Raw genomic sequence first — 27,363 nt, forward strand, 5'->3', positions numbered from 1 at the left:
TGCACTTTCAGAAACTGGACAAAAAATACATTGCAATTTTGTTGTATGTCTTTCGGGCTGTGTGGCCATGTTCCAGAAGCATTCTCTCCTGACGTTTCGCCCACATCTATGGCAGGCATCCTCAGAGGTTGTGAGGTATGGATAAACTAAGTAAGGAAAGGAAAGAATATATATCTGTGTCCAAGGTGTGGCAAGAGTCCTTTGTCACTGGGAGCCAGCATTAATGTTTCGGTTAATCACCCTAATTAGCATTGGAGATGTTTTGTCCCTTGCCTGGGGGCATCCTTTGTTCAGTCAAGCCTTCATTGTGTTGGTTCCCATCTACTGTTTTGATTTTGGAGTTTTGTAATACTGGTAGCCAGATTTTGTTCATTTTCATGGTTTCTTCCTTTCTGTTAAAGTTGTCCACATGCTTGTGGATTTCAATGGCTTCTCTGTGTAGTCTGACATGATAGTTGTTGGAATGGTCCAGCATTTTTGTGTTCTCAAATAGTATCCTGTGTCCAGGCTGGTTCATCAAATGCTCTGCTATGGCTGATTTCTCTGGTTGAATTAGTCTGCAGTGCCTTTCATGTTCTTTGACTCTTGTTTGGGCGCTGCGTTTGGTGGTCCCTATGTAGACTTGTCCACAGCTGCATGGTATCCGGTAGACTCCTGCAGAAGAGAGAGGATCCCTCTTGTCCTTCGCTGACCGTAGCATTTGTTGGATTTTCTTCGTGGGTCTGTAGATAGTTTGTAGGTTGTGCTTCTTCATCAGCTTCCCTATGCGGTCAGTAGTTCCCTTGATGTATGGTAAGAACACCTTTCCTCTGGGTGGATCTTTGTCTTGACTCTCATGGCTTGTTCTTGGCCTTGCAGCTCTTCTGATGTCTGTGGTGGAGTATCCATTGGCCTGTAGAGCCCAGTTTAGGTGGTTGAGTTCACCTTGGAGGAGGTGAGGTTCGCAGATTCTTTGTGCACGGTCTGTCAGGGCTTTGATTGTGCTCCTTTTTTGACTTGGGTGATGGTTGGAGTTTTTATGAAGGTATCTATCTGTGTGTGTAGGTTTTCTGTAAACTGTGTGGCCCAATTGTTGATTGGGTTTGCGGATGACCAGAACATCTAGAAATGGCAGTTTTCCTTCCTTTTCTTTTTCCATGGTGAATTGGATGTTTGGGTGGATGCTGTTAAGATGGTCCAGGAACTTGCTGAGTTCTTCCTCTCCATGGCTCCAAATTGTGAAGGTGTCATCTACGTATCTGAACCAAAAAGTTGGCTTTTTTGGTGCTGTTTCTAGGGCCTGTTTTTCAAAGTATTCCATATAGAAATTTGCTACTACTGGGCTGAGAGGGTTCCCCATGGCCACTCCATCCTTCTGTTCATAGAATCCAGAAGGATGGAGTGGCCATGGGGAGCCCTCTCAGCCCAGTAGTAGCAAATTTCTATATGGAATACTTTGAAAAACAGGCCCTAGAAACAGCACCAAAAAAGCCAACTGTTTGGTTCAGATACGTAGATGACACCTTCACAATTTGGAGCCATGGAGAGGAAGAACTCAGCAAGTTCCTGGACCATCTTAACAGCATCCACCCAAACATCCAATTCACCATGGAAAAAGAAAAGGAAGGAAAACTGCCATTTCTAGATGTTCTGGTCATCCGCAAACCCAATCAACAATTGGGCCACACAGTTTACAGAAAACCTACACACACAGATAGATACCTTCATAAAAACTCCAACCATCACCCAAGTCAAAAAAGGAGCACAATCAAAGCCCTGACAGACCGTGCACAAAGAATCTGCGAACCTCACCTCCTCCAAGGTGAACTCAACCACCTAAACTGGGCTCTACAGGCCAATGGATACTCCACCACAGACATCAGAAGAGCTGCAAGGCCAAGAACAAGCCATGAGAGTCAAGACAAAGATCCACCCAGAGGAAAGGTGTTCTTACCATACATCAAGGGAACTACTGACCGCATAGGGAAGCTGATGAAGAAGCACAACCTACAAACTATCTACAGACCCACGAAGAAAATCCAACAAATGCTACGGTCAGCGAAGGACAAGAGGGATCCTCTCTCTTCTGCAGGAGTCTACCGGATACCATGCAGCTGTGGACAAGTCTACATAGGGACCACCAAACGCAGCGCCCAAACAAGAGTCAAAGAACATGAAAGGCACTGCAGACTAATTCAACCAGAGAAATCAGCCATAGCAGAGCATTTGATGAACCAGCCTGGACACAGGATACTATTTGAGAACACAAAAATGCTGGACCATTCCAACAACTATCATGTCAGACTACACAGAGAAGCCATTGAAATCCACAAGCATGTGGACAACTTTAACAGAAAGGAAGAAACCATGAAAATGAACAAAATCTGGCTACCAGTATTACAAAACTCCAAAATCAAAACAGTAGATGGGAACCAACACAATGAAGGCTTGACTGAACAAAGGATGCCCCCAGGCAAGGGACAAAACATCTCCAATGCTAATTAGGGTGATTAACCGAAACATTAATGCTGGCTCCCAGTGACAAAGGACTCTTGCCACACCTTGGACACAGATATATATTCTTTCCTTTCCTTACTTAGTTTATCCATACCTCACAACCTCTGAGGATGCCTGCCATAGATGTGGGCGAAACGTCAGGAGAGAATGCTTCTGGAACATGGCCACACAGCCCGAAAGACATACAACAACCCTGTGATCCCGGCCATGAAAGCCTTCGACAACACATTGCAATTTGTTTTTAAGTGACCTTCCCTTGCTTTCCTCCTGTTGCTTGCAATGGGACAGCGCCTTTTCACCAAGGAATAAGTAACTGAGAAACAAACATTAGTCCTCTAACTGGCAGCAATTGGATAAAAACAATTATTAATTTCCAATTAGGACTTTATTTTTCTTTTCTTTTTATTGTATCAACCTAGAGGCATGGATGATGGATTATGTTGTCAAATTTCGAGGTTGGGAAGCCTGTAGTTTTGTTGTTTTGTTGGTCGCCGTGATGCCTTCACTCATTTATATATATAGAAGATGGCAAAAAGTAAGTCAATGGTAGAGTTGGCCTTTATGGGAATCATTCATTGAGGACCAACTCCAGATATTGAATTATGGATCGGGTATTTTCCTGATATGAAAAAACAGATTAAACTACACAGTGATTTGACCTCCTCCTCCTTCTGGATGCTCCCTGTCGCCGCCGCCACAGAGACCCCAAAGGCATTGGATTAATTTCCATATATAATTTATTACGATTCTCTTTTCTTTTATACAAGCTGAAAATAGAACGGTGAATAGAATGGCGGAAGGTGGGGCGGGGGGAGTGTTTCCTTTGGGGATTTGGGTACGAAATGCAGGAGGAGCAGCAAAGAGGGAGCTGGAAGAAGATACAATAAGAAAGGAATGGAAGGCAAGCAAAACAAGGCCGTACCGACCCACGCTCTTCCGAGGACCCCCAAATATTTCCATTGTGGCTTTTTCCCCCTGCCACCCTGGCTTTCAAAAGGGGTGGTTGGGGGTCCGACCCAGAAGCGAGGAAACAGGCACAAATGGAGGAGTGGGGAAAAGAATGAAGGGGCAGCAGCACTGGATTGGAAACCAAAGGGTAGACGGTTTCTATGGGGTCTCTCAGAGGTCTCCTGGGCTTTCTCTCTCTTCTGCTCTCGTTCAGCTCTTCCCACCAGGAGACGAAAAGGCCTCACAGCTTTTGGCCATGGCGACGACATCAAGGGACCGCCTGTCCGTCATTCTGTCCCAGATTCGGGAGTTCCTGAAGAAAGAAGGAACTATAAAAAGGGGAGAGAAGGGAGAGACACGGGGAGGGAGAAAGCACGATGTGAATCTTCCATGGGTCACCTTGAGGGCATCTATACGTACCCACCGTCCAGTTGGCCGGGAGGAGAGGCTGGGAAACAGCGGGGCGAGATTTCCAGGTGGGTTTGTTGTACTCAGGTGGGGGAGGAGGGGGGTCGGGCAAAGGTACGTCGCTGGCACCTGGGGGGCGGGATTGTGGGATCAAGAGGAAGGAGAGAAAGGGAGAAAGGGGTGCAGGTTAGCCATAGGAATCTGGGTCTCAAGCAGGCATGGGTAAACTTCGGCCCTCCAGGCGTTTTGGACTTTGACTCTCACAATTCCTAACAGCTGGTAAGCTGTTAGGAATTGTGAGAGTCAAAGTCCAAAACGCCCAGAGGGCCGGAGTTTGCCCATGCCTGGACTCTAAAGGGGAGTCAGTTTGAATGTATTTGTTATTGTACTGAGCATACTCAGGCGCAGGACTCCGTTTTGTATTCAGTTTGCATCAGACCTCAGTGGAGGTGGATGCATGTTGCTGTTTGAACTTCAGCAAGTATGAAGTGAGTACAACTAAACCTAAAGACTATTGACTAATAAGAATGACACCCTGTGTACTCAACACACAGAGAAACTACATCTTATCTATAACCGAACTTTAATAAGAAATTTTCTTGTATGGTGAATTAATACAAGATATTTGTGAGTAAACAAGATATGTTATTTTGTCAAAGAAGACTTTGTTTTTTTATCTCTTTGTCCATATTTTAAACTAAGAGGTTTCAAGGGAGTGTATATCTTTTGGGCAACTGCAATTTCAACTTCAAAGAAATAACCATCCTCTGCTAACCAAATATATATTTTTGTAGTGGCATGTCTTTGTCCTTGGCAGTTCAAAGACATGGTTCTTCAGTCTAACAGCTGAGTTACCTGTGTGCCATTACAGGAATTCTTATAAATATCACTTGTTCAAAGGGTTGTCTTCTAACAAGGTCATGCTTTACTTGACTAGTGGTTTTCAAAAGGTGTTTTCTCCACATGTTCATGGAGAGTCATATTTGCCAAACGGATATGACATCATTTTTTCCTTTTCAATAATGCCTGCCATTTATTTCCAAAGGGATACGTGCCCAGAGACTGGGTGCAGTTATTTCCAATAGTTACAGTCCAGGAAAATGGCACGTCCTCAACAAAGAAAAGGATGCCCCTGAACATACGCAGAGCACCCAGCCCTTGCCTATCCCCAACTTATGGGTATTTTTCCAGCTCCTCTCTTGCTGAATGGGGAGGAAGGGTCTGTGCTTCACCTCCGGGGCCCAAATTCCGGCACCGATCCGAGTCCAGCTTGTCACAAGACTGCGCCCGTCGCGTCCTCTTTGGTTTGAGAGGGGCCGTCTTCCTTCCCACCTCAGGCTCCCCTGGAAGGAAAGCAGGTGGGTCAGAGAGATTTGTCCAATGGAAGAAAAGGGATGGAGGAGAGAGGAAAAGAAGGAGAAGGAAGGAAGGAAGGAAGGAGGGAGGGTGGGAGGGAGGGAAGGGAGGGAGGGAGGGAGGGAGAAGGAAAAGAAGGAAGGAAGGAATGAAGAAGGGAAGGAAGGAAGGAAGGAAGGAAGGAAGGAAGGAAGGAAGGAAGGAAGGAAGGAGGGAGGGAGGGAGGGAGGGAGGGAGGGAGGGGGAAAAGAAGGAAGGAAGGAATGAAGAAGGGAAGGAAGGAAGGAAGGAAGGAAGGAAGGAAGGAAGGAAGGAGGGAGGGAGGGAGGGATGGAGGGAGGGAGGGAGGGGGAAAAGAAGGAAGGAAGGAAGGAAGGAAGGGAGGGAGGGAGGAGGAAAAGAAGGAAGGAAGGAATGAAGAAGGGAAGGAAGGAAGGAAGGAAGGAAGGAAGGAAGGAAGGGAGGGAGGGAGGGAGGGAGGAGGAAAAGAAGGAAGGAAGGAAGGAAGGAAGGGAGGGAGGGAGGGAGGGAGGGAGGAGGAAAAGAAGGAAGGAAGGAAGGAAGGAAGGAAGGGAGGGAGGAAGGGAGGGAGGGAGGAGGAAAAGAAGGAAGGAAGGAATGAAGAAGGGAAGGAAGGAAGGAAGGAAGGAAGGAAGGAAGGAAGGAAGGAAGGAAGGAAGGAAGGGAGGGAGGGAGGGAGGGAGGGAGGGAGGGAGGGAGGGGGAAAAGAAGGATGGAAGGAAGGAAGGAAGGAAGGAAGGAAGGGAGGGAGGAAGGGAGGAAGGGAGGGAGGGAGGAGGAAACGAAGGAAGGAAGGAATGAAGAAGGGAAGGAAGGAAGGAAGGAAGGAAGGAAGGAAGGGAGGGAGGGAGGGAGGGAGGGAGGGAGGAGGAAAAGAAGGAAGGAAGGAAGGAAGGAAGGAAGGAAGGAAGGGAGGGAGGGAGGGAGGGAGGGAGGAGGAAAAGAAGGAAGGAAGGAAGGAAGGAAGGAAGGAAGGAAGGAAGGAAGGAAGGAAGAAGGGAAGGAAGGAAGGAAGGAAGGAAGGAAGGAAGGAAGGAAGGAAGGAAGGAGGGAGGCAGGGAGGGAGGGAGGGAGGGAAGGAAAGAAGGAGGAAAAGAAGGAAGGAAGGAAGGAAGGAAGGAAGGAAGGAAGGAAGGAGGGAGGGAGGGAGGGAAGGAAGGAAAGAAGGAAGGGAGGAAGGAAGGAAGGAAGGAAGGAAAGAAGGAAGGAAGGAAGGAAGGAAGGAAGGAAAGACAAAAGGAAAGGAAAGAAGAAAGGAGACGGGCAGGAAGGCAGGAAGGAAAGAAAGAAAGAAGGAAGTCAACATTGGATTCGTTGATGGGTTTTCCCAACAATGAAAAAAGAAGATTCAACCATGGTTCAAATGCAATACAACTATGGGAGACACACGATGCTGTATTAATTCTACATTATAGATGCACCCCAATTAGACAAACAGCATAACCATGCTCTTTAATGGTTTGTTTTTTAATTCAGTGGACTATTGTCTCACTGATGAACATCTCCAGAAGTTGGAAAAGTTACCTCTGGGGACTGCAAATGTGAATCCACCACTTAACATGGCACTTGGCAGAAGGGGACTGACATCAATGTAGACTTAATGCACCACAGCTGCTTCAATGGACCCATGTGAGCGATTGGATGGATTGAGCATACACCATTAGATGGACTACAGGAAGGTTGCTGGGCTCCAATCCCTATATCAATCTATACATACACAATATGAGCTGATTTTGGAAGCTCAGCAGGTTTGGGCCTGGTTAGTCCTTGGGTGGGAGACGACCAGGAATAAATACTTTCCTGGATGGGTTAGGAAATAACATTTCCTATAAGTATCATCACAGGCCTTCGAGGCTGGAATCACTGGGTTGCTGTGAGTTTTCTGGGCTGTATGGCCATGTTCCAGCAGCATTCTCTCCTGACATTTTGCCCACATCTATGACAGGCATGTGTATGGAATGATGTCCAGGGTGGGAGGAAGAACTCTTTGTCTGTTGGAAGCAAGTGTGAATGTTATGCTATACTAATAATATAATATATTGTATATACATATAATATTGATAATAATATTATAATGTAATACAATATAATAATAGAATATTATAATTGTATATTTATATCACATGTAATATTACTAATAATATTGCAATATAGTGGTATAGTACAATATAGTAATATATAATCCTTATATTGTGCTATACTAATAATATAATATATAGTACAGTCTCACTTATTCAACATAAACGGGCCGGCAGAATGTTGGATAAGTGAATATGTTGGATAATAAGGAGAGATTAAGAAAAAGCCTATTAAACATCAAATTAGGTTATGATTTTACAAATTAAGTACCAAAATATCATGTTATACAACAAATTTGACAGAAAAAGTAGTTCAATATGCAGTAATGTTATGTTGTAATTACTGTATTTACGAATTTAGCACCAAAATATCACAATGCATTGAAAACATTGACTACAAAAATGCATTGGATAATCCAGAACATTGGATAAGTGAGACTCTACTGTATGTATATATAACTTGTAAGCCACCCTGAGTCCCCTTCGGGGTGAGAAGGGCGGGATACAAATATTGCTAATAAATAATAATAAATAAAAGTTGCAATTGGCCACCTTGATTAGAATTAGATTCAAAGCCTATTATTCAAATTTATATGCCGCCACTCCCCTAGGGTTCGGGGCGGCTTACAAGAACAGGCTAAAATCTAACAATTTTAAAAACATCTTAAAACATCTTTAAAAAAGATGTTGCCTGAGAGAACCCTTTGTTGGGAAGTGTTAGCTGGCCCTGATTGTTTCTTGTCTGGAATTCCCTGTTTTATCAATGTACTTCTTTATTTACTGTCAACCAAGCTTGCCAAGACTCCTCTTTGAATAGACCAGCAAACAGGGAGGGGAATGAACACAGACACGTTGGAAACTATGGGAAATGTCCACGTCTGGACCCCCGATGAGCCCCCACCCCGATATGAATGGGGTGAAGACAGATCTTTCTTGCCTCCCGCCCCAGCCTTGCTTCACCTTCGTTCTCCTGCTCCTTGGGTCTGCGTCGGGGTGGGGCTATTGGGGGGGACGTACGTGTATCTTCCGGGACGGACCCTCCTGCGACTCCCGGCTCCTCGTTGCTCCGGCTTCTCTCCGGCTGGTTGGGGGGCTTCCGGCCCCGAGGAAGAGCGATGGGCTTGGGAGGGCGCGGGATCGATGGGGGGTCCCTGAACTGAAAGGCAAGGAGGGGTGTCAATAGCAGGAAACTTAGGGTGTATCTATAGCAGGCATGGGCAAATTTGGTCCCTCCGGGTGTTTTGGACTGCAACTCCCACCATTCCTAACAGCCTCAGGCCCTTTCCTTTTGCCCCTCAGCTGCTTAAGCGGCTGAGGGGCAAAAGGAAGGGGCCTGAGGCTGTTAGGAATGGTGGGAGTCCAAAACACCCGGAGGGACCAAATTTGCCCATGCCTGATCTACACTGTCCACTCATCCAATCCCATGCTCCCCATTCGCCTACCTTGGCAGGTACCTTCGGCTGCTCCTTCTCGGAGTTTGGAGAAGACACAGCGGTCATGCTCTTCTCATCCATCCCACCAACATTTCCTTCTGGAGGGTTATCTTGACAGGTCTCCTTGTCCCTAACTTCCCGGGGGGAGCTTTCTTCAGCTGGAGAAAAGGAAAAAAGAGAAACAGATGAGCATAGCAACATGAGTAGATAAATAGGTACCGCCTTGGTGGGGAGGTAAATGCCCCTGAAAAACATGCTGGAAATTTGATTAGGACAAAAGGCTCCTTGGTGTGGAAAAATACAACTACAGCACCTCTCCATGGCCAAGTTGAGCACAGTCTCCAGATGCCGAAAATGAAAAAGAAGGAAGCCTTGCTTCTGTCTGTGTACTGTCTGTCTTTACTGTTAATTCCATAACGGCATTGAATGTTTGCCAGGTGTGTGAGGAATGATGTTATGGGAGGGACTGAGGGCTTTTAAAGTGGGTCCTGCTGGTACAATCCTTTATGAAAGCAATGTTGTATTCAGGTGAATAGCGCTCAGTTTTTGGTCTTACATTCTTGGAATTCATGTATTAAAGTTTCTAAGTTTGTTCTTGAATCTAGTTAATGTGTGGCATAGGTTTCCTGCCTTAGATTCGTGCTGTCTTGTTTATGGATATCTCCAAGGATTGACACTGGAGACAGTATTTGAAAGGATTTTGGACTCTCTGCTATCTTGGAAATAACCTTTTCAATTTTGATTCTCTCTTTAGGAATTTGCTTATTTTTTCATATACTCCTCTTTAAATAAACTTTTACTCACCAGATTATCTGGACAGAGTGCGCTTTGTAATGAAGAGGTTTCTGGGCTCTAGTGCAACAGTTACAGAATATCTTTAGCTTTAAAGAAAACGTAGCAGATATAAAAACCAAACCAAAAACAATGTAATATTGTGATCTGCAAATATAGCAGATGCTACTCACCGATGTCCCAACTGGCTTCTGCTCGACGAATGGTGGCAAAGCTTGGCTTTGTACTCTGCAGCGGAGGATGTGGTTTTCTCCCTCCTTGCCCTGTTTGTTAAAAAAGAAAAATCCCCTTGTTGTTAGAATTCAATATTGTGTCCATTTTAAAGATGGGAAGAACAGAGTTTGGTCAGGCGAAGGTGTGATGCTCATCTAAAAATGCAATGAGAAGAATAAATGCAAACCCCAGCCTTAAAACATTGTGGTAAGTAAATGAAAACTGCTTTACTGCAGCAAAACATAAAGTACAGCATACTCAGTGGAATAATGCAAAATGAAGCAAGGAAATCTTAGGGCAAGCACAGTTCTTAGTTTCTGATAAATTCCCAAATCCAATAGCAGTCTTACTTCAGACAAAGAAACAGCAATAAAACCTTAGGAGCAGTTTCCCAGATGCACACTTGAAGCAGACACAAGGGGAGCGAAAAGTCAGTTTGTTACCAGCAAGAGCTGGCTGCACCTGCTTCTGCTTTATAGCCCTGAGTCCTCTCACAGCTGCTAGCGTGGTTCCTAATTACTCAGCTGCATTTCTGGCAGCTATTCTAGCTGAACAACGTCTCTGCTCTGTTTCCTTTTGCCTCTCCTGAAAAGTGGGTATTTGCAAAATCTCCTCAGATTCCAAATGCCCCTCTGATTCATGAACACTTTCCTGCTCTCCTTCCTCTTCTGAAGAAGAGGAATCCGTAACAAAATCAAATGGAATGACCCACCTGAGTCGTCCGAGGATCGCCTTCTCTGCTTGTCCCGCATGCTGCCTCCTCGCTCTAGGTCAACGCTCTAGAGCAAGACGAGAATGAACAAGAAAGTCCAGAAAGTCCAGGGTTAAATGGAACCTGTCCTCTTGGCTTCCCACAGGCCACGCCTCCTCCCCAATTACCCACCAATCACCTCCAACTTGGCATCCAGGCTCCACCCCTTAGCACATCCCATTCCAGGCAAAGCCACGCCTTGGACTCGCGAAGGCTGCAGAAGCTCCACCCCTTTGGAGTCTGGCTCCGCCCACTCGGGCTCAAGATTGGGACCCTTTTTATGGAAAGAAAAATCAAGGATTTGTTTTCCAAATGTTTGCACGTATGTGTGTGTTTAAGTAATTTCATATTACAGTAGAGTCTCACTTATCCAACACTCACTTATCCAACGTTCTGGATTACTCAAGGCATTTTTGTTGTCAATGTTTTCAATACATCGTGATATTTTGGTGCTAAATTTGTAAATACGGTAATTACTACATAGCATTACTGCGTATTGACCTACTTTTTCTGTCAAATTTGTTGTTAAACATGATGTTTTGGTGCTTAATTTGTAAAATCATAACCTAATTTGATGTGTAATAGGCTTTTCCTTAATCCCTCCTTATTATCCAACATATTCGCTTATCCAACGTTCTGCTGGCCCGTTTATGTTGGATAAGTAAGACTCTACTGCAGGGGTCCCCAAACTTTTTAAACAGAGGGCCAGTTCATGATCCTTCGGACCGTTGGAGGGCCGGACTATAGTTGGCCACCGAGCAATAACAACAACAACATTAACAACAACAACAACAACAACAAAAAGTGTTGGAAGAGACCCTTTGGGCCATTGAGTCCAATCCTCTTCTGCCTTTGTGCACCAAAAGCACAAGCAAAGCACCCCTGACAGATGGCCACCCAGCCTCAATGTTAATACAGTAGAGTCTCACTTATCCAACACTCGCTTATCCAACGTTCTGGATTATCCAACACATTTTTGTAGTCAATGTTTTCAATATATAGTGATATTTTGATGCTAAATTCATAAATACAGTAATTACTACATAGCATTACTGTGTATTGAACTACTTTTTCTGCCAAATTTGTTGTATAACATGATATTTTGGTGCTTCATTTGTAAAATCATAACCTAATTTGATGTTTAATAGGCTTTTCCTTAATGCCTCCTTATTATCCAACATATTCACTTATCCAACATTCTGCCGGCCCATTTATGTTGGATAAGTGAGACTCTACTGTAATAATAATAATAATAATAATAATAATAATAATAATAATAATAATAATAATATAAAGAGGGTTGGAAGAGACCCTTTGGGCCATTTAGTCCAACCCCCTTCTGCCTTTGTGCGCCAAAAGCACAAGCAAAGCACCCCTGACAGATGGCCACCCAGCCTCAATGTTAATAATAATAATAATAATAATAATAATAATAATAATAATAATAATAATGGTTGGAAGAGAAGAGCCCAACCCCCTTCTGCCCTTGTGCCGTGGGGGCCGGATAAATGGCTTCAATGGGCCGCATCCGGCCCCCGGGCCTTAGTTTGGGGACCCCTGCTCTACTGTATATATTCTCTGGTCCACTGAAATTAATTTCTATATTGTTTTAAAACATTTAATGCATGTTTAATTCATTAAATCGTTTTATATTTTCTGGTGTGTTGAAATTATTTTAATTTTTTCCCCATTTCTATATTGTGTTTCATCACCGGTATCACTGGGTTGCTGTGAGTTTTCTGGGCTGTATGGCCATGTCCCAGTAGCATTCTCTCCTGACGTTTCACCCACATCTATGGTAGACCTCAGAGGTTGTGAGGTCTGTTGGAAAACCCCGCTTGCCTAATTTCCAACAGACCTCACAACCTCTGAGGATGCCTGCCATAGATGCGGGTGAAATGTCAAGAGGGAATGCTTCTGGACATGGCCAAACAGCCCAGAAAACTCACAGCAGCCCAGTTTCTATATTGTTTCAAAACATTTAATGCATGTTTAAATTCATTAAGTTGTTTCACATTCTTGAATCCGTTTAAATTTTATTATTTTTTTCTCAATTCAATGGGGTTTAAACACATTTAAATTGATGTAATTTGTATGCCACCAAAAAATTGGTATACAAATATTTTTTTTAAAATTTTATTGAAAAACATATAACATAAGTGATAAACACACATACATACCACTGTGCAAAAAAGTATCGAACAATAACATAAGAATATATATATATGTGTGTGTGTGTGTCTAGAGAAGAAATAAAGAAAGAAGAAAAGAAAGAAGAAAAGAAAGAAGAAAAGAAAGAAAAAAAACCCTGAAAAGGTAAGGAACAAGAAAAAAATGGAAAATAAAAAATTAAGGCCTAAATTATCCCTACAGACTTAACATCTATACATAAACAATACAATCACGCTAAAATTGACTTCCTTCTATTGTGTGGTGCTTTGAAAACTATTCTTTTTATGCACAATGCACCTTTGTTTCCCTTATCTGCTTACTTACTTTTTTACATAGTCTGGGACAGTCCTTTGTTTGTTCATTCTTCTCTGAACCATTTTCATATTATTATCTTGCACTTTTCGTTTTTTATATAATTTTTAATTTTTTAATTGGTATACAATTTTTAATTGGTATACAAATATTTTGATTTTTTTCAGGCATTTTTATTTTTTCGGGTAAAAAGTTCTCTCTAGGTCAGGCATGGGCCAGCTTGGGCCCTCCAGGTGTTTTGGACTTCAACTCCCACAATTCCTAGCAGCCTACCGGCTGCTAGGAATTGTGGGAGTTGAAGTCCAAAACACCTGGAGGGCCCAAGTTGGCCCATGCCTGTTGTAAAGTATAAATAAAGAGGAAATATTTGTCGAATATGCGATTAAATCTATGGGACCAGAGGATATGAAACAATTTAATACATTTGAATAGGGCCGTATTATATTTCCTAGGAGAGGTGAATCCTTCCTTACCTGCTTAGTTCTGCTTGGCAGCCCTTTTACGCCATTGCCCGGGGCTGTGGCTCCCATTCCGGGGAGGAGTATGGCCAACCCCGTCATGTCCTGCCCGGACCTCCGGTCTTCCTCCTGGCTGCTGGCCTGGCGCAATGGGGGCTTCGGTACCTCCCCACTCATGGGGGGCGGCGGGGGGCTCGGGGGAAGGTCCTCAGGGTCCCGCTCCCCCTTGACACTCCGGTACTTGCGGAAATGGAAGAGGCCCCGTCTCCTCTTCTTCTGGAGGGGCGGGAGGGAGTCGGAGGGTCCCGGCCTCACCCCACAGCCCTTCGGGGTCCGAGGGTAGCTGCGGGGAAGAAGGAGAGCAGAGGAACCGGGTTAGGAGACAGGCAAAGCGTGTTTCATTGGTCACACTAAATCCTTGACCCCCACTTTGGTGGCCTCTGAAGTCCCCACACAAATCTATTGCGCCAAATTGCTATGTGTGTGTGTGTGTGTAAAGAAATCCTTGCAAAGTTGCTTTCAAAAGATCTCTGCAAAAAGGGAGCTGAGCCTTTTGCAGAGGCAAGCCACGCCTCAAACAATGTATCGGTTTGCTGGAAGATGGCTGGGTTTGTCAGTTGGTAATCTGAGCTTGCGGGGAGAGCACAGAAATGGAGAAGCTCTCTAGCTACGGTCAAGTAGCAGTTTGAATATGCTATGCTGTAAATAGAATGCTGATGTTATTGATCTTATGCAACTACATGGACATTGTACGATTGCAGAACTGTTTTATATTTCAACTCAACAAGCAAGAGTAAAGTTCTTTTGTTCTTTCAATTCCTCTGCCTGGTGTGATTCTTTTGCACATGGTGTTAACTGGACGCTGCTGGATTCTGCTATACTCATTAATAGAGAGCAGAGGAACCGGGTTAGGAGACAGGCAAAGCGTGTTTCATTGGTCACATTAAATCCTTGACCCCCACTTTGGTGGCCTCTGAAGTCCCCACACAAATCGATCCCCTCCAAAATGTAATATAATGCTCCGAAAACACAAGTCGACAAAACCAATTTTCTTAGAATCATAGAATCATAGAGTTGGACGAGACTTCACGGGCCATCCAGTCCAATCCCCTGCCAAGAAGCAGGAAAATGTTGGATTTTGGTTGTGTGTATATGAAATGTAAATCAAGTGTTTCTGCTGTTTTGCAAGTGTGTTTTTCAGCAATGAAACAGTTAACAGCAGGCCAGTTTGACTGACAGCCTGCTGTGACCTATGAGACATGATTTCCAGCCTTGGAGGTTGGAACTTCCTTTGGACTAAGGAATGTGCTTTCTTATCTCTTGTTGAGCTGTGTGTGCTGAGCTGAGAGGCAAAGGGAAAATGCCAGCTTTGAGCGATGGCTTTTGCTGCGTTTGTAAATATGATTTGTAAATACTGAATAAATGTTTGAACTTCAGGCTGCAGATGTCTTTGAGTCTGACATTGGAAAGGAATTGGTGAAGGCAGAAGTTCACCAATTCGTCAGGGTGCTGATGATCCAGAGCTGATGATCGATGGTGTTTGAAGAAACCCACCAACAGACGCACCCTGACCCCTGTTTCTGCATCCTGACAGAAAATCACACTCAAAGCACCCCTGACAGATGGCCATCCAGCCTCTGCTTAAAAGCCTCCAAAGAAGGAGCCTCCACCACACTCCAGGACGGAGAGTTCTTGGTGTTTTAGTTTTCTTGTTCCTGGGTTTCTTAGGGGCACTGACTCAAAAAATTCAATTGTTTAAGAGGAGGAAATGTGATAAATATGATGTGCGGTTTGAATGAAATAGTATGAAAGGTACCACATATACTCGAGTATAAGCTGACCCGAATATAAGCCGAGGCACCTAATTTTACCACAAAAAAACTGGGAAAACATTGACTCCAGTATAAGAGTGGTAAATTTCAGAAATAAAAATAGATACCAATAAAATTACATTAATTGAGGCATCAGTAGGTTAAATGTTTTTGAATATTTACATAAAGCTCAAATTTAAGATAAGGCTGTCCAGCTCTGATCAAATCATTATTCTCATCTTCTTCAATGTAAATGTGCTTATGTCTCCTTTTAATAATAATAGAGTAAAATAATACATGTAATAATAAATAGATTAAAATAATAAATGCAATAATAATAATAAGATCAGAGTGAAATAATAAATGTATTAATAATAATAAAAATAGAGTAAAATAAATGTAATAGTAGCAACAATAATAGAGAAAAATAATAAATGTAATACCAATAATAATAGAGAAAAATAATAAATGTACCATATATTCTCAAGTATAAGCTAACCCAAATATAAGCCAACCAGGACCCTCACCCGAGTATAAGCCGTAAAATTAGGTGCCTCGGCTTATATTCGAGTTGGCTTATACCCAAGTATATACTGTACTATATTTGCTACTGACTCCACTACTGTTTTATATGTAACTGACCAAGTGCAGAAGGGAGTTGGGGAAATTCTCAGGGAAGATTGACCCCACATTGGCCCAGCTCTTGTGCTATGGAGGAAACGATGAGCAAAGAGAAGGTGGGATGGGGGCTCACCTGGCGTCAGCAAGCACCTTCTTGTTAAAAAACTCATCTAGACCTTCATCCAGTCGTGGTACCAACCCATTCTCTTGTTCTCTGGACTCAATGGAACTCAGGATTCGGTTCTGAAGATGAGCAAAAGAAAGTGTTGAGTGGATTCAAATTGTTTCATATTCTCTGGTCCCATAGATTTTATCACATATTCAACAAATGTTTCCTTTTTATTCATAGTCTACCACAGGCATGGGCCAACTTGGGCCCTCCAGGTGTTTTGGACTTCAACTCCCACAATTCCTAACAGCCGTTAGGCTGTTAGGAATTGTGGGAGTTGAAGTCCAAAACACCTGGAGGGCCCAAGTTGGCCCATGCCTGCTCTACAAGATAAAGGATGACACAGAATTGTACTGGAGGACCTAAAAAATATGTAGAAGGAAAACTTCCTTTGCATTTCTGGGTCCTCCGGTGTAACTGCATGGTCAACTTCTGGTGGAAGCATACCAAAGACTCATTCTGAAGGACCTTGAGAGAATGTTTATTTTTGGATGCGGGTGAGCGATATTGCAAGTTCCAGTTCTGCGAATAAGGGGGTTGTAATATATATTGAATCTATAGCACAATCCTACTACAACTAACCTTTAAAAAGAGGCCAGGCTGTGGCGCAGCTGCTTGGTAGCCAGCTGCAATAAATCACTACTGATTGAGAGGTCATGAGATCGAAGCCTGGGTCGGATTAAGCTCTCGACCATTAATAGCCTAGCTTGCTGTTGACCTATGCAGCTCAAAAGACAGTTGCGTCTGCGCCGGGCTGTGGTGTAGGCTGGTTAGCAGCCATCTGCAACAAATCACTCTGTCATGAGTTCAAGGCCAGCCCTGCCTGCGTTTCTCTCTGTCTCTGTTCCATGTTATGGCACTGAATGTTTGCCTATATGTGTGCAATGTGATCCGCCCTGAGTCCCTTTCGGGGTGAGAAGGGCGGAATATAAATACTGTAAATAAATAAATAAATAAATTTTACGTGTAGAAAAATTAGGTACCGCTTTATGCGGAGAGGCTAATTTAATTAATTTGCAACACCATAAAAAAAACTTCCAGCAGCATGCAGAAAGGGATGAGGAAGTACTCCATCAAGGACTCGGTGTCAACAATGAAGCAGCAGCTCCCCCTGTGGCCAGAATCGAGCATAACCTCATGAAGCCGGAAGCTGGAAAATGTTAAATTGCCTCTGTGTCTATCTATATGTCATATGTCTAATGGCATTGAATGTTTGCCATGTATATCTGCATTGTAATCCGGGCGGAATATAAATACTGCAAATAAATAATAAATAAATAAATTTAAAAAATAAGACAAGGAAGTAATACATAAGAACAACAACAACAACAACAACAACAACAACAACGAATAGCATTAAAGCTACATGCTGGAAAATTAACTTTAGTTTTTCTCAACTCAATGAGACCAATCCACACTGTCAAAAGCTCTATCCGAATGAAAATTTTAGACACAAGAGGACATTCAAAGAACCAGAAACTGAGGAGAGGAGCAATGAATGAATAAAAGGATGAAAGTCTAAATAAGATAGAGGAATGGGACACAGCGGAGATGGGAAACAAATGTAGGAAGTTGCATGAAGCACACTTACATGGGAACGAAAGCCACTCTGTGGAACGGTGCGAGGAGGCCGGGGCCGTCCGCGGGTTCGGTGCTCCAGCCGGATGCCCTCCGTCGGCAAGTCGGAGAGACCCTCGAACGATGTGCTGCGGGAATGTGAGTATTGGCTGCTGCTGGCCAAGGATATCCAGCCCAGCGGGGACCCCATGCGGGGTACGATCAGATCGCCTTCTTGTTCAGATCCACCTGCAAGAGAGAACAAGTCGGTCAGAGGATGGAGTGAGGATCATGTTAGATAGAAATGCCTCAGCATTGAATCTATGTGAAAAACACAGTTTTGATGGACATGTGATAAGACCTGGGGAATGACTGAGAAAGTAATGATGAAATACCTACGAGGCATGTAGTAATGGCTGAGTCATAATCAGGTGAAGTTTATGATCAGTGATTTGTCCCTTACTGATGACAAGTCAGCAGGTGGTTATAAAAATGGCTGTGGTGCAGGCTGGTTAGTAGCCAGATGCAATAAATCACTATGAGTTCAAGGCCAGCCTGTGTCGGAGTGAGCACCCGACCATTAAAATAAAAAATAGCCCTGCTCGTTGTTGATCTAAGCAACCCGAAAGATAGTTGCATCTATCAAGTAGGAAATTTAGGTACCACTTATGTGGAGAGGCTAATTTAACTAATTTACAACACGATAAAAATCATCCAGCAGTGTTTGGAATGAGGAAGTATCCAAGGACTCGGAGTCACAGTGGATGATGAAACAGTTGCTCCCTCTGTTGCCAGAATCGAGCATCCCCTCAGGAAGCTGGAAGCTGGAAACGGTTAAATTGCCTGTGTCTCTGTCTCTGTGATCATATGGCACTGAATGTTTACCATGTTTGTGTACATTGTGATCCGCCCTGAGTCCCCTTGGAGGTGAGAAGGGCGGAATATAAATACTGCAAATAAATACATTAAATAAATAAAATCTCTCCCCTCCTATGTGAATCTCATCATGAATATCTCTCTGTGTGTGACTCTCTGAGGATCGTTTGTAAGTAAAAATCTGATTATGGGTGTGTGTAACCTGATGGTACAGCTGTAAATAGTGCAACGGTGAAGATAAAAGATGTTGGTGTATTTTGTTGTAAGGGTGAAATGTTGAATCAACTGTTTTGCTGTTTGGTTTTTGCAACTGTGTATTTCAGCATGCTTTCCAGCAGCATACAGGTTAATGGCAGGCCAGCTTGAGTGATAGCCTGCCTAGCCAATAGGTCAAGTCTTCCAGTCTCAAAAGTGTGGACAGGATGTTCATCATTCTGCTATGGAATGTGGGAGTTGTCGGCAGCAGATCTCCGCAGATGATTGGCAAAGAGAGAGGACATGCTTTGCCTTGCTTGGGAAAGCATGGGTCCTATGAGCAATGGACTTTGTAACTGTATATAGTTTGTATATATAATAAAGTCTTGGAACCGCTGTGATCAGCTGAATTACAATTGTGGTGTTGTTTGTTGGTGCTGCTTAGCCGGATACTTAAGCAGTCTGACGGAGGATGGATTGGTGAGAGGCCTGACTCACCAATAAACCAGGGTGGTTCGGAGCTAATTAACCCCTTGTCAAAAGACTCCCAATAATTTTGAATGAAAAACTGAATCTACTAGTTTACTAAACAGTGTGTGGAGAAGATCATATGTTGCAGTTGTACTCTACTAACAAGCTGATTAACTGACTAAAATGTTTTTGCTGTGAATGGACTCTGCTATGTTTTGCTTGCCTCTGTGGCACTTGTTTATCCAGGATGCAGCAGCTCCAGGGAGGTTGTGACTGGAAAACTATGAGTCACTTCATGAACCTAGCCCTTGACAGATCAGTAGGGGACACTTATGGAGACAGATAGTGCTTAAGTGAAAAATTCTGCATACAGTAGACGAGATTTCAATGTTTCAATGTTTTCCTCTAGAAGCAACTCCGGTTGCTCCTGACACGAAAAAAAAAAGTTTTTCTCAAACTTACTGATGAATGCAGAAGCGGGTCGGATTCTCCGGCAGTTTTTCTGCCTCTTGATGGCCATTGTGTCCTGTGGGACAGAGAGTAGAAAGAAATACATGAAAAAAGACATGAGAACCCAGAACACAGAGACTTGCAGACTTTCCCCACAATCACTTACAATGTTGGAGCCGAGTTCGTCATCCATTGACTCCTCATGATCGCGGAGCCGGGGTTTCCCAAGCTGATCTGGGAAGATGACACTGTCTTGTCCCTCGGAAAGCCTTCGGAGGTGGATGATGTTCTGGGCCTGCCATAGAAGAAGAAGAGGGGGCCTTGTTTATGTGAGAAGCAAGGATGTGCAGAGCAAGAAGCAGAACACACCTCCCCAAACTGTGTGCGTTTTAAAACAGGAGGCAGAACTGGTTGAGAAAATGTAGGAGCATGGGGAAAAGTTTTGTAAATACAGTAGAGTCTCACTAATCCAAGCTAAACGGGCCGGCAGAAGCTTGGATAAGCGAATATCTTGGATTATAAGGACTGATCAAGGAAAAGCCTATTAAACATCAAATTAGGTTATGATTTTACAAATTAAGCACCAAAACTTCATGTTATACAACAAATTTGACAGAAAACGTAGTTCAATATGCAGTAATGTTATGTTGTAATTACTGTATTTACGAATTTAGCACCAAAATATCACGATATATTGGAAACATTGACTACAAAAATGGCTTGGATTATCCAGAGGCTTGGATAAGCGAGGCTTGGATTAGTGAGACTCTACTGTAGGTAAAATATGCAAAAATGCACAAATTTCAAACCATTTCAAAAACAGTGAATTTCAGTGTAGGATGAAAGCGTGAAAAGTGCAGCAATCTGATGTGACACAAGGGTACCGACAAAAAGCAGGCAGATGTGGAGATACGCAGCAAAATTAAAACTGAGAGCACATGTATACCATAAAATTATTGCAGTGACACCACTTTCACTGCCATGACTCAATGATATGGAATCCTGGGAGACTTAGTTTGGTGAGGCATCAGCACTCTTGGGCAGAGAAGGCTAAAAACCTCACAAAACTAGAACCCCCACAACTCCATTATATTGAGCCAAGGCAGTAAAAGTGGGGTCAAATTGCATTAGTTCTAAAATGTAGATGTACTCTGAGAGAAGTTCGCATTCCCCAAACTAACACAAATCAGTGCTAGAATCCCAAAAAATTGGGAATTTAGGATATTAGTGGTGGAGTGAAAAGGGCTTTCTCACCAGATTCTTGTGTGCATGATACAGTTCCTGCAGCAGCTCTTCCACAATCGTGTTGGTGAGATAGGTTACGACAGACAATTTCACTTCGCTGGAGAGAGAGCAGAAGTCAGCAACGTCCAAAGACAATTAGGCATATTGTATTTGGACAACAATATTAAAATCTTCCCTTCCAAGCCCTTATACCAGGCATGGGCAAACTTTGGCCCTCTAGGTGTTTTGGACTTCAACTCCCACAATTCCTAACAGCCAGTAGGTTGTTAGGAATTGTGGGAGTTAAAAGTCCAAAACACCTGGAGGGGCAAAGTTTGCCCATACCTGCCCTATACCCTCCAGTGTCACACAGGACCGTCTCTGCCAAATCGGCACTCAGACATGACCTTGTGGGAATCTCTACATGGCAATCTTGCCCCCTGGTCTAGCAGTTCTCCCTTAGTGCCCACACAAGAGCTCAATTTCTCACTTGAGTTTGTTCTGAATATCCTGACCAGCCTGCTCCAAAAGCGCTCCCCGGATGAAGTTGCGGGGTACGGTGACACGCTCCGAAACGGTGGCCAGCATCTTGTTATGCTCCTCAGCCGCTTGGACGGCGTGGGGACACAGCTCTTGCGTCAGAGTGACCATTGACTCCAGAATCATCTGGAAAGGAAAAAGCAACTGGTTATATCCAAGTTGGTCATTATCGGACATCTCCACAAGTGCTGCAGAATACACATATGCGTGCATCAGTGTGTTTGAGTATATATGTGTGTGTGTGAGTGTATATATATGATTGTATGTTTTAGCAATGCCACAAGGAGAGGCAGGTAAAAAATAAAATAGTAGTAATAATAATAATAATAATAATAATAATAATAATAATAATAACAATAATCCAGCATATATATCTCATTTGCTGTGTCATACTTTGTCTTTGTGTCAATAATAATAATAATAATAATAATAATAATAATAATAATATGGGATCTGCGCGCATCATCCAAAAATACATCACATAGTCCTAGACACTTGGGAAGTGTTCGACTTGTGATTTTGTGATATGAAATCCAGCATATCTATCGTGTTTGCTGTGTCATACACTGTTGTTGTGTCAATAATAATAATAATAATAATAATAATAATAATAATAATAATAATAGAGTTGGGAAATAGTCCAGAGATTGGTTGAAACTCCGGACCAATGCATGTAGGGCCTAACAGCATTTATTTTCCAATGCAGATGCACCAGCTGTGTGTTATTTCCAAGAATACAGAATTCAACTTTGTTTCTACGCAGTGATACTATACGGGCACTGTTTTCTTAGCACTAACAAAATATACTCATTGGTCCTAAATGGATAAAGAAATAGTCAGCCTCCTTTTTGTATTACCTGAAGCTCCTTGTCCACCGCTTTTGACACTTCATTGGCCACAGACTCAAGCTTGTGCCGGACTGGCCCGTCACTGGCCAATATGTGCCCAAGCTCATACAAGCTGGGGAACAGCTGGGAGACAGGGAGCAGAAAAATACTTAATTTGAATGGTTAAAACTATTCACAAACTGCCTACAGGCTGAAAACCTAATTTAGCTGTGTTCTAGAAAATTGCTGAGAGAGGATTGGTGGGAAGAGGAGATGTACTGCTCTGGATGAAGCAGCCAGTGTAGCGTGAGTCCAGTCTTGAGTTTGACAAATGTGATTTAACCCTATTATTTTGACTGTTCTGAGACATCCTTGACTTTCCGGTGCTAAACACTGGTGCAATTCTAACACCCGCACATTCTTTCAGAGAGACTTTCTTGCCAAACGTGTAAGAATAATAGAATCATAGAATAGTAGAGTTGGAAGAGACCTCATGGGCCATCCAGTCCAACCCCCTGCTAAGAAGCAGGAAATTGCATTCAAAGCACCCCCGACAGATGGCCATCCAGCCTCTGTTAAAAAGCCTCCAAAGAAGGAGCCTCTACCACAGTCCGGGGGAGAGAGTTCCACTGCAGCCCTCACAGTGAGGAAGTTCTTCCTGATGTTCAGGTGGAATCTCCTTTCCTGTAGTTTGAAGCCATTGTTCCATGTCCTAGTCTGCAGGGCAGCAGAAAACAAGCTTGCTCCCTCCTCCTATGACTTCCCTTCACGTATTTGTACATGGCTATCATGTTTCCTCTCAGCCTTCTCTTCTGCAGGCTAAACATGCCCAGCTCTTTAAGCCGCTCCTCATAGGGCTTGTTCTCCAGACCCTTAATCATTTTAGTTGCCCTCCTCTGGACGCTTTCCAGTTTGTCAACATCTCCCTTCAACTGTGGTGCCCAGAATTGGACACAGTATTCCAGGTGTGGTCTGACCAAGGCAGAATAGAGGGGGAGCAGGACTTCCCTGGATCTAGACGCTATTCCCCTATTGATGCAGGCCAGAATCCCGTTGGCTTTTTTAGCTGCCGCATCACATTGTTGGCTCATGTTTAACTTGTTGTCCACGAGGACTCCAAGGTCTTTTTCGCACACACTGCTGTCAAGCCAGGCGTCCCCCATTCTCTATCTTTGATTTCCATTTTTTCTGCCGAAGTAAAGTATCTTGCATTTGTCCCTGTTGAACTTCATTTTGTTAGTTTCGGCCCATCTCTCTAGTCTGTCAAGATCGTTTTGAACTCTGCTCCTGTCTTCTGGAGTGTTAGCTATCCCTCCCAGTTTTGTGTCGTCTGCAAACTTGATGATCGTGCCTTCTAACCCTTCGTCTAAGTCGTTAATAAAGATGTTGAACAGAACCGGGCCCAGGACAGAGCCCTGCGGCACTCCACTTGTCACTTCTTTCCATGATGAAGACGACGCATTGGTGAGCACCCTTTGGGTTCGTTTGCTTAGCCAATTACAGATCCACCTAACCGTAGTTTTGTCTAGCCCACATTTTACTAGTTTGTTTGCCAGAAGGTCGTGGGGGACTTTGTCGAAGGCCTTACTGAAATCCAGGTACGCTACATCCACAGCATTCCCTGTATCGACCCAACTCGTAACTCTATCGAAAAAAGAGATCAGATTAGTCTGGCATGACTTGTTTTTGGTAAATCCGTGTTGACTATTAGCAATGACCGCATTTGTTTCTAAGTGTTTGCAGACCACTTCCTTAATGATCTTTTCCAGAATCTTGCCTGGTATCGATGTGAGGCTGACCGGACGGTAATTGTTTGGGTCGTTCTTTTTTCCCTTCTTGAAGATAGGGACCACATTCGCCCTCCTCCAATCTTCCGGGACTTCTCCTGTTCTCCAAGAACTCTCGAAGATAATTGCCAGTGGTTCTGAAATAACTTCCGCTAGTTCCTTCAATACTCTTGGATGTAGCTGATCTGGCCCTGGGGACTTGAATTCGTTTAGAGTGGCCAGGTGTTCCTGGACAACTTGTTTCCCCATTTGGGGTTGGATTTCCCCAAATCCTTCGTCCATTCCATGTTGCTGAGGTTGAAGATGGCTTTCTTTTTGTGAGAAGACCGAGGCAAAGAAGGCATTAAGCAGTTCTGCCTTTTCCCTGTCCCCTGTCGCCATCACCCCATCTTCTCCTTGCAGTGGCCCTTTCGCCTCCTTTTTCTTCCTTTTTCTACCAACGTAAGCAAAAAAGCCTTTTTTTGTTGTTTTTTATGTCCCTGGCAAGCCTGAGCTCATTTTGCACTTTAGCCTTGCGAACCTTTTCCCTACAGGTGTTGGCTATACGTTTGAATTCTTCTTTGGTGATTTCTCCCCTTTTCCACTTGTGCATGTCACTTTTGAGCTTTAGCTCAGTTAGAAGTTCTTTGGACATCCATTCTGGCTTCTTTGCACTTGTCTTATTTTTCTTCTTTGTTGGCACTGTTTGCATTTGCGCCTTGAGTATTTCACTTTTGAAAAACTCCCATCCATCCTTAACTCCCTTGTTTTTTAATATTGGTGTCCATGGAATGCCGCTCAGTAATTCCTTCATTTTTTGGAAGTCAGCTCTCTTAAAGTCCAGAATGCGTGTTTGACTTGTCTTAGTTTCAGCATTCCTTTGTATTGCAAACTGTAAGAGCACATGGTCACTTGCCCTTAAGGATCCAACCACTTCAACTGTATTGATCAGGTCTTCCACATTTGTTAAGATTAGATCAAGAGTTGCTGATCCCCTTGTTGCCTCTTCTACCTTCTGGACCATAAAATTGTCTGCAAGGCAAGTGAGGAATTTATTGGACTTTGTACTCTTGGCTGAATTTGTTTTCCAGCAGATATCGGGATAATTGAAATCGCCCATGACTACTATATCTCTTCTTTGTGCCTGTTTGGTCAGCTGTTGACAGAAGGCTTCATCAAATCCTTCATCCTGACTCGGAGGTCTGTAGTAGACACCCACCACAAGATCTTTTTGAGTCCCAGTTCCCTTGATTCTTATCCAGATGCTTTCAAGCTGGTTTCCCGGATTACAGTCTTGCATTTCTTCTGCAACGTAACTGTTTTTGACATATAAAGCTACTCCCCCTCCTCTCCCCTTTGTTCTATTTCTGTGAAAGAGGTTATAGCCCTCAATGGTTAAATTCCAGTGATGGGAGTCATCCCACCAGGTTTCAGTGATGCCTATGACATCGTATGTGTGGTGCTGTGCTAAGAGTTGGAGTTCGTCTTGCTTATTTCCCATGCTCTGAGCATTGGTGTAAAGACATGTAAGCCCTTGTGACCTCCCCTTGAGCTGTTTATTTGGGATTATTGTGCTCTCCGTACTTGGTCCTTGCTGTGTTTGTGCAGCCCTCCGTTTAGCCTTTTGGCGGTTCCCTGTGGTCGTGGGTAATATAGTGTTCGCCAGGCTCTTGTTCCCCTCCCCCAGTGGATCTAGAAGAAGAACGCTTTGCCACTCACCGCCCGCGAATTCTTGGCTTCCTTCATGAGTTCCCTGGCATACAGAACCTCTTCTTGGACCGTATCGGCCGAGCAGGTTCTCAGCACCCGCACTTCTTCCTGGACTTTCACGCAGAGGCGGCTCATCATCTAGGGAAGGGTGAAACACACAGCCATTAACTATGTGTAATGTGAATGTTGAGTAAAAATGTAATTCCCCTTTGTTTGTAAGCCAATGTAACTGTAGGTTGTTTGTGGATTTAATGTAGTTACATAGAATCTGAATGTCTAAATGTCGTTCTGTAAAAGCTCTGATACCCTTTCTCTTGCTGGAAAATTGCAATAAAAAGAACCTGTGCTTTAAAGTTATTGAAAAGTTATTCATAACACATAGACGTGGCAGCTGAATGTTTTGCACTGCATCAAGCAGGTAGGTCCACATTTTGCATGTATACAGTACAGTCTCACGTATCCAACCTTCACTTATCCAACGTTCTGGATTATCCAACGCAGTCTGCCTCCCGACCAAATCCACAGCTGTTTCTCTAGGCAGCAAGGACTAAACTTTTTACGGATTTAACTTCCAACAATGTTGTTACTCTAAATTCATTTTATGCAAATTATCTTTATTTGTAGTCACTATTTTAGTAGTCACTGTTTTTGTAGTCAATGTTTTCAATACACTGCAATGTTTTGGTACTAAATTTGTAAATACAGTAATTACTACATAATGTTACTGTGTATTGAACCGCTTTTTCTGTCGATTTGTTGTAAAACATGATGTTTTGGTGCTTAATTCGTAAAATCATAACATAATTTGACATTTAATAGGTCCTCCTTATTATCCAACATTTTTGCTTATCCAACGTTCTGCCGGCCCGTTTATGTTGGATAAGTGAGACTCTACTGTATTTCCATTGATTATCCTATTAAGCAAAGTGGTTGGTATTTAAATGCTGGCATATGAAGGTGGAATAATGTCAATATGCAGTTGTCTGCACAAATGCACCTTCAAAAGAATAAAGGCAATTGCATGCCAGAACAATGGAAACAAGACAGGAAGGTTCCCAATTACCTGTGCCATCAATGCACCCAAAAACCTATTGTTTGGCTAAACACTAAAGTTGACTCAAACCACAGGCACATTTAAAATAACCTTAGTTTTCCTGAAAAGTATGGGGTAGAAGGCTAATATTTAAAACTCAGATATAACCCCTCATAACTGAATTAAGATAAGTGGTGAGTGCTATTTCTTCCCACCCATGCAGACAACTCGTCAGACGTGTTTAGGGCAAACCAGACAATAAATAAATAGCCTAATAGTATGAATCTTCTCCTTCTGCCCCAAATGCTAAGCTTTCCTGCACCCCCTTGGAAGAGGAAAACCTGCAGTGAGGTTAAGAGGGGACCATACAGGGAGATGGGAACGTTTACTTGCTCGGCGCTATTGGTGACGATTCCTTGGTGGAGGCGGAAAGCTTGGTCCTGGGGATACTTCTGCGAATGGTTGTTCCGGAGGAGACACCACTGGATCTGAAGGTGATGAAGGAGGGATCAGAGAGGAGAGAAAAAGGGCAAAGTTGGGGTCAGCACTGTTCCTGTATGACGGGGTGCTGTTGAAGATAAGCCTAGTAGGTACCAGGAGATGACAATTCTGGGAAGCTACAAAGAGCGAGACATGGGGGAGAAAGGATACAAAACTATACCAGGCATGGGCAAA

General features: G+C 43.4%; 1 protein-coding gene across 5 annotated transcripts in view; it reads right to left on the bottom strand.

Annotated features, from left to right (window-relative positions):
- Positions 1-3,215: 3,215 nt before the first annotated feature.
- carmil3 (capping protein regulator and myosin 1 linker 3) overlaps positions 3,216-27,363 on the bottom strand; it is a 76,919-nt gene continuing 52,771 nt past the window's right edge. Inside the window, exons 24-41 of one of the 5 annotated variants that reach the window (XM_062984217.1) lie at positions 27,078-27,176; positions 25,665-25,793; positions 22,210-22,323; positions 21,303-21,478; positions 20,843-20,930; positions 19,755-19,883; positions 19,601-19,664; positions 17,631-17,845; positions 16,004-16,113; positions 13,454-13,781; positions 10,636-10,770; positions 10,458-10,524; positions 9,706-9,795; positions 8,750-8,898; positions 8,325-8,463; positions 5,085-5,195; positions 3,869-3,981; positions 3,216-3,757 (exon numbers count right to left, since the gene is read on the bottom strand). In XM_062984217.1, the coding sequence (XP_062840287.1) occupies positions 3,713-3,757; positions 3,869-3,981; positions 5,085-5,195; positions 8,325-8,463; positions 8,750-8,898; positions 9,706-9,795; positions 10,458-10,524; positions 10,636-10,770; positions 13,454-13,781; positions 16,004-16,113; positions 17,631-17,845; positions 19,601-19,664; positions 19,755-19,883; positions 20,843-20,930; positions 21,303-21,478; positions 22,210-22,323; positions 25,665-25,793; positions 27,078-27,176 (2,301 nt within the window). In that variant the 3' untranslated portion in view covers positions 3,216-3,712. Of the gene's footprint in view, positions 3,758-3,864; positions 3,982-5,084; positions 5,196-8,244; positions 8,464-8,749; positions 8,899-9,705; positions 9,796-10,457; positions 10,525-10,635; positions 10,771-13,453; positions 13,782-16,003; positions 16,114-17,630; positions 17,846-19,600; positions 19,665-19,754; positions 19,884-20,842; positions 20,931-21,302; positions 21,479-22,209; positions 22,324-25,664; positions 25,794-27,077; positions 27,177-27,363 lie in introns of all 5 variants that reach the window. The other 4 variants (XM_062984215.1, XM_062984216.1, XM_062984213.1 and 1 more) reach the window with 4 other exon arrangements.

The sequence above is a fragment of the Anolis carolinensis genome, chromosome 6 (genome assembly GCF_035594765.1).
Source record: "Anolis carolinensis isolate JA03-04 chromosome 6, rAnoCar3.1.pri, whole genome shotgun sequence".
NCBI lineage: Eukaryota > Metazoa > Chordata > Lepidosauria > Squamata > Dactyloidae > Anolis > Anolis carolinensis.